At 39.8% G+C, this 14,508-nt stretch overlaps 1 protein-coding gene across 1 annotated transcript; it reads left to right on the forward strand.

Annotated features, from left to right (window-relative positions):
* Window positions 1-610: 610 nt before the first annotated feature.
* Window positions 611-11,873, forward strand: nsfl1c (NSFL1 (p97) cofactor (p47)). The gene is made up of 9 exons (XM_084721825.1): window positions 611-767; window positions 2,905-3,005; window positions 4,397-4,474; window positions 6,990-7,155; window positions 7,272-7,367; window positions 8,886-8,995; window positions 10,058-10,195; window positions 11,208-11,378; window positions 11,522-11,873. Exons 1-9 carry the CDS (start codon window positions 666-668, stop codon window positions 11,682-11,684), a joined length of 1,125 nt encoding a protein of 374 aa, XP_084577951.1. The 5' UTR covers window positions 611-665; the 3' UTR covers window positions 11,685-11,873.
* The last annotated feature ends 2,635 nt before the right edge of the window (window positions 11,874-14,508 follow it).

Raw genomic sequence — 14,508 nt, forward strand, 5'->3', positions numbered from 1 at the left:
TTTTCTTAATCTTTTAAAGATGTTTTTTTTTTTTTTTTTTTTTTCACAGCAACTGACTCCATAGGCCCAGTGGATAACGGGAGTAGGTCATAAAACTATAAATACATTCCCATCAAGAATATTAGTCATCATTAACTGTTAATAGCCCATTCAGGTATGATGCCTAAACCAGTGTTATCATTTGTTATATAATATGGTTGTCATAAAAAAGGTATTAATTACTGCCCTGTCGCCATCTTGTTTGTGAAACATAATGCACAGGTCAAACAGAAAAGCACAGTCATATGTTTTGCTCTATGATCCCTGTGTCAAGACCTTTGTTCTAACAGAGAAAGCTCATGAATGGATGCAGTTCTCTATAAACTGTGGATGCACTGCCATCTAGTGGTCAAAATAATGTTGGCAGGGCAACAAATTCCTATTATCAAAAAGAGACTATTGACTATTAACATTAAAAGAGTCTCGAAAAAAAAAAGAGTCTCGCATATTCTCTCAAAACAAATTTAAGCGTGTTTGAACCACATTTTAGCCAACTTATTTTATTTTAATATGTTTATTCCGTGTCTCTTTGGTTATGGTTCCCCGGGTGAAACCAGATAGGAACCATCGTGTGTTGCTTGTTTCCCCAGGTGGAGGCGGACGAGTCGTAGAAGGAGCAAATCAAAATGGCGAGCCAAGAGGAGTCAGTGAGGGAGTTCGTTGCTGTTACTGATGTGGACGAGGAGAGGGCCCGGTTTTTCCTGGAGTCCGCCGGCTGGAACCTGCAGGTACGTCCTTTCTGGATGTTTACACGGAGCTGCGGTGGAGTGTGCGGCGGAAAAAGAAGCCCAATAAGCGGAGACGGGACATGTGTCAGACCAGTAGCTTGCCGGCTAACGTTAGCCTGTGTTGCCGGTAATTTGTGCAAGTCACCCTTTGACAATGGCCTGAGCGCTTTCTGTCACCAACAACAAGTCTACTGTATACTTAGTTAACGGACACAACTGCTGGGTCATTCCTGCTGCCTCACTACTCAAAGCAGGCTGCTTTAAAGTTCTGGCTAACGCTAGCCTGTCCTCAGTCCATTGAGCCGTCCTAGCTAGCGTTAGCGTAAAGCTATGTTCATGTTAACTTAAATCTAGCAGTCAACATTGGTTAGCTTGTAGTGCTGCAGTGTCAGCTGTCTGGATTAAGTGTTGTCGAGAGTGTAAGCAGCGTTACGTTCGAAAGTGAAAACGAACTTTTATCCCCACTGTAGTTTTGGCACGTAGGGAAAATGAAACTGGATGACTGTTGTTGTGGTTGATTTCTTTCACTCGAGTAGCACCTGCAGTATTACAGCGTGCTCTAAATGTTTCTGTGTGCTGTGATTAGGGTTGTCAGGTCTGTATGTGATCAAAACCAGCCCATCAGTCAATAGAAGTGAACTAAAAACCCAGCCTAAAACCAGAACTCAAGGTATGCCCCTGCCAAACCATATACACTGCTTTTAAAGTCCAGTAGAATTGCTATAGTTTCCAAATGCAATGTATATTTACAAAGTTGTGTGCCAGCATTAAAAGCAGTTTTCCATAAACAGTTCTTTTGGCTTTTTGTGATATGATACAGTATATTATTGTAAATAGAATATAGCTCTGTGAATGTGTAGACCTGGTGTATTCAATTACATTGTTTTAAAAGGGCCAGATTTGAACAAAGTAAAATGTCTAGGATCCAGACATTTACATCCCCTGTGTTGGACCTGTAAAATTAGGAATTTAAATGTTTTACTAACTTTAACAGTTGGATAAGGAACATTATGTACAAAAATAAAGCTGCAGCAATCAGTTTGAGTAGCTTTAAAAATAAAAAAAAGTCTGATTTTAGCTTCTTAAATGTCAATATTTGCTGGTTTCTTTACTCTTTTAGGACAGCAAACTGATCATTTTTTTCATTATAGACTAAACAATTTATCGAATAATCAAGACCTTTGTAATCCTAGTTTAGAAGTAGCTTGTTGTTTTAATAAACGCAATGTTGCATTTCATATATTTTTTCATTCATTTTGAATGAAAATTATGTAATAAATCAGTCTGACTTAAAACTAATGAAATTAATAATCAATCAATCAATCAAACTTGATTTTTATGACACCTTTGAAATACAATTCAGAGTAGATGACTAACTGGCACTAAGACAGACCATATTAAAACTGTAATAAAGTGAAATAAAGAATATACTCCATTTCAAATGGAGGGTAAAAACAAGGAATGAAACTGCTGTGTGACATACAATAAAATAATACGTTTCTCTGTGCTTCACAACAGACATCAGAATAAATGGGCTCATTGGCTTATTAATATTCTTCTAACAAATTATGTAAACACCCATAAACATAGAATATTAGCTGGTTATTTAAACGAAATCACAATGATATGCTTTTCTTTCATATATCTAAATATACCAAGGGCCGGATTGAGGCTGTTAAATGGCCAGTTTTGGCCCACAGGCTGCCAGTTTAATAGGCCAGTTCACTGATGTGCAAACTAACATGTTGTTTGTCTTTTTACTTTCTCTATTATTTTCCCTCTTCTCTTCGTCCCTGGCTGAGCAAGGCATTGCGTGTGTGTATATGGGTGTGTGAATGACAAATCCGTGTGTGTGTTTAAATCATGGATTTATAGATATTATTCATGTATGCAGGCAAAATGGGTCTACCCAGGAAAAAACAGACCCGGCAACCCTGGCTGCTAAATATTTCTACCTGCTTGTCTTTGGTGTGAGGAAGGTCAGGATCTCCAGATATACAGTTAGCTCACTTTCAAATGAACTAACTTATGAAGGTCATCATGACACATGACACCTGTTAGACTTGTGCTTGTGTTTGGTGAGAGGTGTATCAGGATTTTCTTGTGACATTGTCAGACTAATGTTGTCTCCTCCTAGCTTGCACTCGCCAGTTTCTTCGAGGATGGAGCTGACGACGACATAGTGACGCTTCCTCAACCTGAAGGAGGCTCCTCAGTGTCCCGGTCTGCAGGGCCCAGGTAATGCTGGGAAGATTTTCACTCCCATTGCAATCCCACAAAAATACTTCTGTCCCATCCCAGTCCTGGACTCTCTTTCCATGCACTGGTCAGGTAGCTGCAACCACCCACCAGAGCAGAGAGAGAGTAAAAAAAAAAGTCAACAGAATGACTGGCATTATGCTCCAAATAAAGAAAATAGTGTTTATTCATATCAGGACTGCATATTTAAATATAAAACTGACCTATTGTTATGATTTCCTCTCCTCTACTGTTGACGTTTTTTCCTGCCCTGTCCCAATCCGGTGAGGAACAATAAATTGACTTCCATCCTGTGGGAATCCAACATTTAAAAATGTCAGCACCACACCTTTATCAGGGTTCCTACACAGTATGGAAGAGGATAAAATTTGATTGTAGCGATTTCCAGGTCTGGATGAGTATAGAAAAACATGAAAGGAAAGTATGGAAAAGTATTTGTGTTTCCAGACTATCATCCCCATTCTGTTTCCTTAAATATGAAATTCGGAATTTCCAAAAAAATAAACTGATACTAACAGTGTTGCTCATGGTGTTAATGATTCTTAGTTAGAAAAGGGTTGATAAAATGCACAAAGAGCCTTGCAATATTTCGCTACATGCTCATGATAGGGAGGAAAAACTTATTAAGAGATGCAACAGTTAAGATCAATATATATGATGGAATAGTGACATTGCAGTGTGACAGAAGCTACCAAATTTGGGCTTTTAAAACCAAAATTTTTCTGTGTATGACTTATGCAGTGACATACTCCATGCATACATACACCATTTCAAAAAGAGACAAAAAATATGTGGGAACAACAATATAGCATTTATTCAAAATGTTACGAGAAAATAATTTGAATGCAGGTAACACTGGTTAATTTGCTTCCTCTTTGGGTGGAGATGTTTCTGGAACCTTGTCCAGCTTCCTGTGTAGGACACAATGGCCACAGTGGGTCAATGCAAGTTTTCCAAGGACTGGCTTGATTATCCCCATCAGATTTTCTGATTTAAGCCTCTAAAATGTAAATAATTTCTTTACTCCTTTCTGACAGTAAACTTTTCATTTTCTGACCTTCTACAGACCAAACTATTATTCAATAAATAATTGTTTCATTGAGAAAATAATCGACAGATTAATCAATGATGACAGGTCTGGAAGAGTCTGCAATCATGAAATGGAAAATGCAGGAACCTGTTTTTATTTTCACACTTATAAGCTGCTTCTTTGTCAGTGCAAAGTCCAACATTCCAGCTTAGCAAACAGTCCTGTGCCATAATTCTCTGCAGTATACTTGGAAGACTTTAAAAGGCTCTTTGTCCTTCATCAGTATAATTTTATAACATGTACCTGAGCGCACCAACCCTATATTTTTCTTTCTCATCAGCTCTCAGCCCAGAGTGACCTCCTTCAGAGATCTGATGCATGAAGCAGAGGAGGAGAGTGATGAGGAGGAAGGTCAAAGGTAAGCCCAACTCCCAGTGTTGTGTGTTTACCTGTCTTCAGTGAATGGGTCATTCACTTAAAACAAAAAAAGCGCCAGATGAAGAAAATGGCAATCTTTAGTTTATAATAAAGAGCCATATAGTCTATTTTCTGCTATGATTTAACTGAGTACTTTACAGGATCTGTTTGTCTGCCAGGAGGAACTCACAGATCAGAGTTAGATTAGTTATAAAAGATCAATCATGGTCGTGTGTCATGCTCAAGGACACTTCAGTGGGATGAAGTAGACAATTGAATACATTTCGTCACTTTGTAGTTGATTGTGTGTTCATTTAGAGGCCTTCCTCATCCCCAGTTAGTTGTTCAAAGCTGGAGAAGTGCCCCTCTGTCCGAGCTGTGCATCCTCTCAGTGTTTGGATGGTGGAAAAGTCACACCTAGTGGGGTGATTTCCAGAATGCACCAAACTATTTTTGGTCTCACCTCATTCACTGTGAGCTGGTTGGGCTTTTCTGCAGCATCAACAGATTCTGCTGCTGGCTGGGGCAGTGCAGCTGTGGACTGGCTGTTAAGAGACTGTGTGCGGTTGCTAATGTCCTTTTAGTCCATTTAGTTCATAATTTACATTCTTCCCCTGGTTCAGTTTTGCAGTGCGTAATGGTTTTTATGTTTACATGGTTTTGTATTAAGGCATTGTTTCTGTGTGCATGTTTAGATCTGATGGATAGTGAGCAGAGTATCTTAAAGGACAAATATGTAATATATTTATCATAAAATGCCCATGATATGTCATCAGAGATCACGGAAATATGTTAAGTTGAAATACTTGCTTCTCTGACAACAATGTTGCAGCTGGCCTGAAATGACTTATTGTTTGCCTGTTTTTAGAGTTCACATTAAAGTCGACATTTTTCGGGATTCCTTTGTGGTAGATTACATAGCTAGAACAATTTTCATGTTTGTTCACATTGTTTTCCCTGATGTCTGTAAGTGCTAAACAATGTAGATCAAAATGAAGAGATTGTGGTGTACCCCATGTATGGAGACTGTGAGTCCTCTGCAGCGGGCGCCGGTTCAGCTCCTGCCTACAGCCATTTGCTGCTTGTCATTCCCCCGCTCTCTGTCTCCCTTTCCTGTCATAGCTTCAGCTGTTTATCCATTAAAAGGCATAAAAAGCCAAAAAAACAGATAGATGGCATCCAAGAACTAACACATAGAGACAAACAACCATTCACCCTCATACTAACACCTACAGGAAATTTGGACTTACCAGTTAACTGAACCTGCATGTCTTTGGACTGTGCGAGGAAGCTGGAGATGGGGAGAACAGACAGACAGGTCCCAGCTGTCTGTGGGATTAAAAGCCAGCACCTTCTTGATGCGATGCAGCAGTTCTAACCACTACACCATTGTGCCACCTGTAGTTGCTCTTAGAAGGAGGCTGGCTAAAAATGTCAGAGATGTTCTGGCTCTCTTGTTTTTTAAATCATCTATTCATATCTGTTAGTTTGACATGTTTTCCCACTGTGAGCAGGAGATATACGCAGCAAGATATCTGCCTCAGATTGACATGGAGGGAATTTTCATCTGAGCTACCCACTTGAGTGAAGTGGCTGTAAAATGCTGGTCAACCAAATGCCTTTTACTATAAATTCTCCACAATAAAGGTCCCCAATATTTGTTATCTATAAGCTTTTATTATGGAGAAACAAAATCAAGAAATGTTGAGTTTTCACCAGCAGCAACTTGTTATGACTCCTATCAGCTGAAAGTCAACAAAACAGTAAAATAAATCCCCAGATACCTCAGAATATAAATGGTGACACAGGAGAGAAACTAAACTTTAAACCACAGAGATTCACATGTACGTCTACAGGAAGCTACAAAAGTACTGAGAGCTGAACACAGACACAAAACGTCTTTCCCTCTGGGCTCCTGCACAGACATGAGTTGAGTCTTGGCTGGAGCTGCAAATAGTAATCGATTATTAAATTTATCACCAACTATTCTGCTGATCAATTAATCAGTTTGAATAATTTTTTAAAGTAAAAAAAGTCAAAATTCTCTGATTTTAGGTTCTTAAATGTGATTTCTTTTTTTAATTCCTTGAGGACATCATCTTTGGCTTTGGGAAACACTGATCAACAGTTTTAGCAGTTTTCTGACATTTTTAAACAAACATCTATGAATTGATTTATCAAGAAGATAATCAACTATGAAAATAATCATTAGTTGCAGCCCTAGTCTCAGATTTCCTCTGCACATCAGAAAAAGCATAGAAAAGGCTCCATTTTCTTGGTTACTAGGGTGATGAGTCCCCATCTAATATGTGATTGGTTTGCGAAGATGAAGTACATCTCCCTGTTTACTGCTGATAACTGTAGCGTGTGAGCGCTGCAGACCGTCCGGGTGCTGCATTGCCCCCCTTCCCCTGGTAGCACTAGGATTCATCGCACCATCTCTCAGCTGTTAAACTTGCGCTCGTACATTTCAGACTTTATTCGACCTCAGCTCATCTTTGTTTACACATCAACAGGTTTTTTGCGGGAGGATCAGAGCGCAGTGGGCAGCAGATCGTTGGGCCACCCAAGAAGAAGAGCTCTAATGAGGTGGTGGAAGATTTGTTCAAGGGGGCCAAGGAACATGGAGCCGTGCCTCTGGACCGGAGTGGGAGAGCGCCTGGAGAGCCCAGCAGAGCCAAGGTACACTTAAACTCACAAGGCCAATGTTGTTCTGTTTTGGTCTCCTTCTGCATTGTCACATATTTTGTTGATTCTGTTCTCTCTCATTTTGTTTTTGGTGTCTCCTCATCATTCAGGCCTTCATTGGTGGAGGCTACAGGCTAGGAGCAGCTCCTGAGGAGGAGTCGGCCTATGTGGCTGGAGAGAGGCAAGCCTCCAACAGCCAGCAGGATGTGAGTACAGGCCCTGACAGGTCCTCTTGCTTTCGTTTTTTGTGCAGTTCTTGCTTTGCTTCTGGCATCATTGGCACCAGTCAAGCCCTCAAGGCGGCTCTTACATCAGTAGAGCAAATGATCAGTCAGCCTCTTTGTCTGCTAATTATCTGCTCTGTTGATACTTTCCTTTTACTTGATTTCAAAGCTGTTTTTAATCTATGAAATAAAGTAAGGTTTTCATAATGTCTGCATAAAATAGCTCTCAGGAGGTGAAACCTCTTTAATAAGCAAAATGCGTTAATATATTGTGCTAATTGCTGTCTCTAATTGGCTATAAGTTTACTGTAATTAACAATCAAATCATAGTAATACAACCCCCTGTGGCAATTTCCTTTGTGGTTTACAGGCTGCCCACATTTTGATACCAGCCCAAGTCTCTCTTGTAAAAGACATTTTCATCCAGTGAATCATTAAATCAACATTAACCCTTATTCAGATGCATTGTGAATACACATCACACTGACACAAAAGCTTATCTGAGTGTAGATGAGAGAGGAGGGTGGGTGTGTCAGAGTAACAGAGACAAAGCATCAACTCGCGCACTGTCTACCTGAGCAGCATGTCTGCGTCGTGGAACAATATATATAGATAGCATATTGTATCGTGTTATGAGAGCAGAAATCATCTTAGATTTTGGATATTGTTTTATTGTCATATGTCAGAAGTGTTGTCTTTCTCTGGTTTAAAGGCTACATTACAGGAAATCGATGTCATTTTCTGAACTGAACAAACTTATTTTATCACCTAAGCTCCTTCCACCTTTTGGAGTACACAACATATCGTCAGTCACAACCTACAGGATCCAAAGTTATTGATATCAACCAATATGAAACTTCACTACCATGATATTTTCAGTTATATCGCTCAGGCCTACTTCATCTCCAGATCTGAGGTGAAAATGATCTGTTGGCAGTTGCGCTGACATCATACCAGTAAACTGACTCTTTGTTAGACTGTCAGTGTCTATATGTGTAGAATATGTCACAGTCCCTGAACAGTCACTGGGCAGAGACACAGCTGCTCTAATCACATGCGCTGGTGATAGAGGTGAGAAATCAATAGCACATGCACCGGAGTGAAATGTGATAAAATATCATCAATGACTGTATTATATTTGTACATTGAGTGGAAACCTTCAGGTTGACATCAAGGTGATACAAATCTACCGATCACCTGGTAGCCTGACTCTTGATCAACATCTGTCCCTCTCCTCGCCTTTCTGTTTTTTAACTTCAGATCTGCATACACTGATTTCATACATGTCCACAACAAGCTGTTGCTGTGCTGCTACTCTGCAGTCAGTGGTGTAGTTTAACCCCCCCCCCCCCCCCCCCCCATCCTCTGCCATTAGCATTTGCATGTGATTTCAGGTTTTCTGCCTTTATGTTCATTCAAATGCTGGGGGATTCTTGACTACTAATTGTAGGAGAATGACTAACTTAATGAATTATGTGTGTATATGTGTCTGTGTGTTAGGTCCACGTGGTGCTGAAGTTGTGGAAGACAGGTTTCAGTCTGGACGACGGCGACCTCAGAAACTACAACGATCCTGGCAACGCCAACTTCCTTGAGGCAATCAGAAGGGGGTGAGATTATTCTGTCGACCTTTTCTTAGTCTCATAAAAGTTCACTACAGGTCCATGAGGACACATTATGTCCTTAAAGGCCCACTCCAGTGTGCTTTGGCATTTTTATGATATTTTGTGTTTTTCCCGACAGTGTTTATTAACCACCATGTTCACCAAATATTTCTTGACAACTAACTTTTTGTGCTCAATGTGAAAAAACTCAAGGGGGTTCTTGTGTTAAAAAGGCTGATAAAATTAGAAGTACTGATACAATTTCTTTTTTTACTCATGTAAAAGTGAAGTAAAAAAAAAAGTTTAAAAAAGTCACAGGCAGTTCTCTGCAAACCTAACTGAACGCCACCTTTTCTACATGGTCGCATCTCCCTCTCTGTCCATTTCATCTTGTCTTGGTCTTTTACGGGGTTTTTATTTTGTTAAGTCTTTATGTTGTTTCTTTGTTGTTAGGCCTTTTTATGTCACCTAGATTTTGTTTTGTTTTTACGTTTGTCGCGTGTGATATGACTGATGGATACACTGATAAATCGTATTTTCTATGTGTTGTTCTTCCTTCCATTTAAGTTGCAATCAGTCTTGATTTTAGGAAGTTGGTGGTCAGTGATTTAAAATAATCATTATCAGTAATTCTCCATCAAATGCATTAAATCTAAAGTAATGAGTTTGTTTTGAAGATGTAAGGAGTAGAAAGTACAGATGTTTGTGTTAAAATTTAGGATGTAAAAGTAAAAAGTTGTCAGAAAAATAAATACTCAAGTAATACCTTAAGACTTTTTTGTAATATAGTAACAAAGTATTTGTACTTAACAGATTATTAATGGATTATGTTCAACTAATAACCACACCCCCATTTTCTTTTTGAGAAGGAACCAAAACCTGTAAATTAACGCTGGCTGGAGTGGGGCTTTAATGTTCATATGTGAATATGTATTCAGGTGTTAAGAGCTAATTTCAGTAACTCACCTTTTTCTCTTTGAGAGTTTGTCTTTTAAAGGGCACACATCAGCAGCACTGATACCACGTGTGATTAAGCCCCCTGCTCACCTGTTGATTATCCTCCTGCAGGGAGATTCCACTGGAGCTGAGGCAGCGGTCTCGAGGGGGTCAGGTCAACCTAGACATGGAGGACCACAGGGACGAGGACTTCACCAAACCCAAGGTTGCCTTCAAGGCTTTTGGAGGTGAAGGACAGAAGTTGGGGAGGTGAGACTGATGAACAGTCTGGTTTCTGTGTCTGCATATAACAGCAGCGGCTGAATTCAATGAAAAGCCGAGTTACAGGCTGGTAAACCGGTTGTTCTTGTTCTAATGAATCATCTGTAGTCTGAGCATTGACTGACTGTAAGGGCTCATTCCACATAAATGACTGGTTTCCAGTCAGTCATGTGACACTGTTGGAGCATGTTTAAAGAGGTGGGTTAAAACACCACCTACTGTTGTAAAGGTCCAAATAGTGAGTCAGAGCCATAGACTTCATGTTAAGTAGGTTGAAATCATATTTAATATACAATCTGTGGTTCAGTAAACACACTGCCCGCCAGAGTCCGTTATAGTTATAAACATCTGCACCTTCTACAGTATTATTAATGATTTCTTACGACTTTTAAAGAGACACGTGTTCATCCCACGAACATTCTGCATTAATTTGAACTTTAATTAACGTGAAATGGTTAAACCAGAAGTTTTTCCAACCCAGAAAAGAAATTGAATGGGAGAAACCATGACTGCAGCATTGATGTAAGAGAAGCAAACATTTCAGCGTACAATGTTTCCTTGATATCTGATGACGTAACATGGTGATTTTATGATTTGTACATGTAACATTTATCTTTAATATCTCCAGTAGCAATTAAACTGACAACAAATTGGGGGAGAGAAAGTGGTGTACCATTATTTTAAACATCCTTTTTTTAATAACAAGTAATCGATGAATTGATTGTTACTCTTACCAGTAATCAATTAAGGTACAATTTGCAACTGTAGTGTTAGTGTTGTATTAGTATTAGTACTATTAAAAAAAGGGACATAATATTTTGCGAAATTATGATAAAGCATCTGTTCAAAAAAGAAAACGTGACATATTGTGATACCATAAAACTGATGGTTATTGTACTGTGACAGTCTGATAACATTGCAGCCATAGTCAGAGTATATTCTCATCTCTTTCCATCCTCCCCCTCCTCCTCCTCCTCCTCCTCCTCCTTCTCCTCTCTAGTGCCACCCCAGAGTTGATTTCAGCTCCGCCCACCTCCCAGCAGGACCAGGCTGCCAATGAGGCCCAAGCCAGTGCCTCTGTGACCCTCGACCCCTCCCAGCCCGTCACTAACATTCAGATCCGACTGGCCGACGGCGGCAGGCTGGTCCAAAAGTTCAACCACACCCACAGGTAATCAATCAGTTTCATGCTGAAACTTTAAGTAATTGTCGTTATTTGGATCCGTGAATGTTGACCACATTTCATCCTGACACACAAACATAAGTCAAGTCCATACTCCCCGTCATAACGTCTTATTTGTGTCCCCCCCCCAGGGTGTCAGACCTGCGGCAGTTCGTGGTGGCGGCCCGGCCCGCCATGGCCGCCAGAGAGTTCGTCCTCATGACCACCTTCCCCAACATGGAGCTCTCAGACGAGAGCCAGACGCTGCAGCAGGCGAACCTCCTCAACGCCGTCATCGTCCAGCGGCTAAAGTGAGCCCTCTGGATGGATGAAAACCACCCCCCAAACCTCCTCCCACCCCTGCCCCTCCACCCCCCTCCCGTGGTGTGGCTGAGTAACTGCAGCCCTGCGAAACCTGCTGCCCCTTCTGAGGGAGGAGAAAACACGGACTTATGTATGGACTTCTAATTTCTGATTTTGTTGTTTTTTTTCTAAAGTGAAACATAACATTCTGCTCCCCCATACCCCTTCCACTCTCCCCCTCTCTGTGGTCTGTGATGGGCAGTAATGAGGAGGGGGCTAAAAATCTTCCAGAATGGAACAGAGTTGATTTAAGAGCTTGATGTGGATGTGTTTACCTGACAGCTGTAGATGGTTTGACCCAAACACACAACAGCAGTCCAGCTTTCTGAGGAGCAGTTTGGGTGCAGAGATGTTCACTAAACCTGCCTCTTTTTCCCCCCATTAACTCCCCCTTTTTCCTCTCCTATTAACCTCCATTTGGCCCTTCAGTTGTGTTAACCATCAGCTGCTGGGGGCCTCACCACATTCATGCAGCGGCAGTTCGTTTCTGTCTCAGCAGCACAAACCAGAACCACATGAGAATGACTAGTCTTATTACAGTAAAAGGACATGATGATAGTGTGCTTTTGTACAAGTTTCCATTTCTCTCCACTAATTCTTTTTGGAGAGAGAAGTGTAATAATGTAACAAAACACAGAGGATTTTTTTTCCTCCAAACCAACCTGTACCAGTAGCCTTACGCTCCTTTATTCACCTGCAGAACTACACCTGTCCCTAATGAAGATGGAGTTATTTTTTTAAACTGCCTTTTTTTCCCTCTTTCTTTTTTTTCTTTACAGATTGTCAGATTGTCCCAGTCAGACAGTGGCATTTTGATAACGTGTAACAAGAAAACCAGTTACACATGGCTTTATTATCAAACCAATGGCTGAGCAGAAGAACATATAGATTGTAAACACTGGTTTGTAGTAGTGGAAGTGGAATTCCTAATGACACACTGACATCTTCTATGCATCCTGGGGCAACAGAAATATGTTTGGACCTCTGGTAAAATAAATCCATTTTATGGTTGATGTATAAAGAACTGCTTGTCTTGTGTTTTTATTATAGGTGAGAAAAATGATGGTGTCAACTTACTGGATTGTTTTCTAAATGTGGCAGTGTTGTTCTGTTCAAATATCTTTGTATCAGTGCAGTTACATGAACTATACTAATAGTATCACTTTAGCAGAATTTCAGAGATGCTTCCTCTGGATTCTTTGGTCTGGTAAACCTTTAAATGTACAATTAATTCCAAAGTCAAAAATACATATTTCCCTTCTGGCCTGTAGTGCTGTTTATACATCTAGATTCATGTAGGAACAATTTTATTTCTAGTAGAAAGAAAGTAGTTCTGGTTTGGCTCTTTGGGCACCACAACCTGAGTGCCATTTAGTCCCATTATGTTGGAGAGAAGGCAAACATCTCTACGGACTCTCAACAAATCTGTCTAGATGGATAAACAGCACTGCAGGCCAGGGGGGAAAATGTGTATTTTTGATTTTGGGGTGAACTGTCCCTTTAACCCAGTCTTCTTACATGTCAAGACGAATTGGAATCTAAGCAAGGGTGGGTCAACAGTGGACACAGTCAGGAGGGTGTTTGCAGAGGATGGGTGACAGCCCAACATGCAGAAGATCTCCATGGAAACCAGGGATGGTATGTATAAAAGAAATGGCCCTCAATATACTGTATACGTTTGAGCCAAAAAAAAATCCATAAAAAGTACAACTTTATAAGGTTTGTTAAGTATATTTTCCTGACTATACTAACATACTTTTCCTTAAATATCGCTTTCAATGCAGGACTAAAAATTATTTTTACAGTGTGATATTGGTACTCTGTAGTAAACCCACTCACATTTTGTTGATTTTAGTGCCCCCTGTGGACAAAAGCAGTAGTGTTTCCATTGTAGTAACCACAAAGTATAGCATCAAAAATGCATCTTTTTAACTGGCTAATGTCCTACTCTCTGTAACTTTGCCTGGGATTAATTCAGGCATTATCTGTAATAGTGCTGGAGTTTCTCAGGAAAACAGTGTTGCACAATCTCCCAAACAATGGAAGTGAATGTGCAGTGTTTTGCGAACAAACAAAATAAACCCAACCCTCAGTCAACATGAGGGTGCGTAGAAAATAAGTGAATTTTCATTTTTGGGTGAACTATCCCTTAAAGAACAACTGTACAGAAACAGCTGATCTTCTCCCAAACAGTCCCGTTTGCTTATATAGGTCATATAGGAGACACCAGTATTAAATTTAGACTGTTTCATAACCAGTTAAACACTCCTTGTAGCAGCTTTAAATAAAGGGTCTGAATATTTTCTTTGACCACTGGGTTGTTTTTATGCTGTGAATAATGTGATAAAACAAATTGAAAAAATATGATGTGTGTGTGTATATATATGTACAACTTATGATTATTTTCATAATTGATTACTTGATCAATAATTTTTTCAATTAATAGTTGTTTCAGAAAATGGTGAAAATGTCCTCAAATGTCTTGTTTTACTCACAACCCAAAGATCTGTCAGTTTTACTGTCAGAGAGAAGAGAAGAAACCAGAAAATATTCATATTTAAGAAGCTGAAACCAGAGGATATTTACCTTTTCTCTTAAAAACAAATAACTCAAATTGGTCATCAGTAATAGTAATAATGATAAAGATAGGAATACAAGATGCAAATAGAAAGTAATCTATTTGTTGTTTCAGTTTATTGCATTTTGAGCTAACATTTATTCCTGAAGCTGTACACACTCAGCTGTGACCTCAGCATAACACCCCTGTAAAATATTG

This window comes from Lutjanus erythropterus, chromosome 6 (genome assembly GCF_056507025.1).
Source record: "Lutjanus erythropterus isolate fLutEry1 chromosome 6, fLutEry1.hap2, whole genome shotgun sequence".
Taxonomy (NCBI): domain Eukaryota; kingdom Metazoa; phylum Chordata; class Actinopteri; order Lutjaniformes; family Lutjanidae; genus Lutjanus; species Lutjanus erythropterus.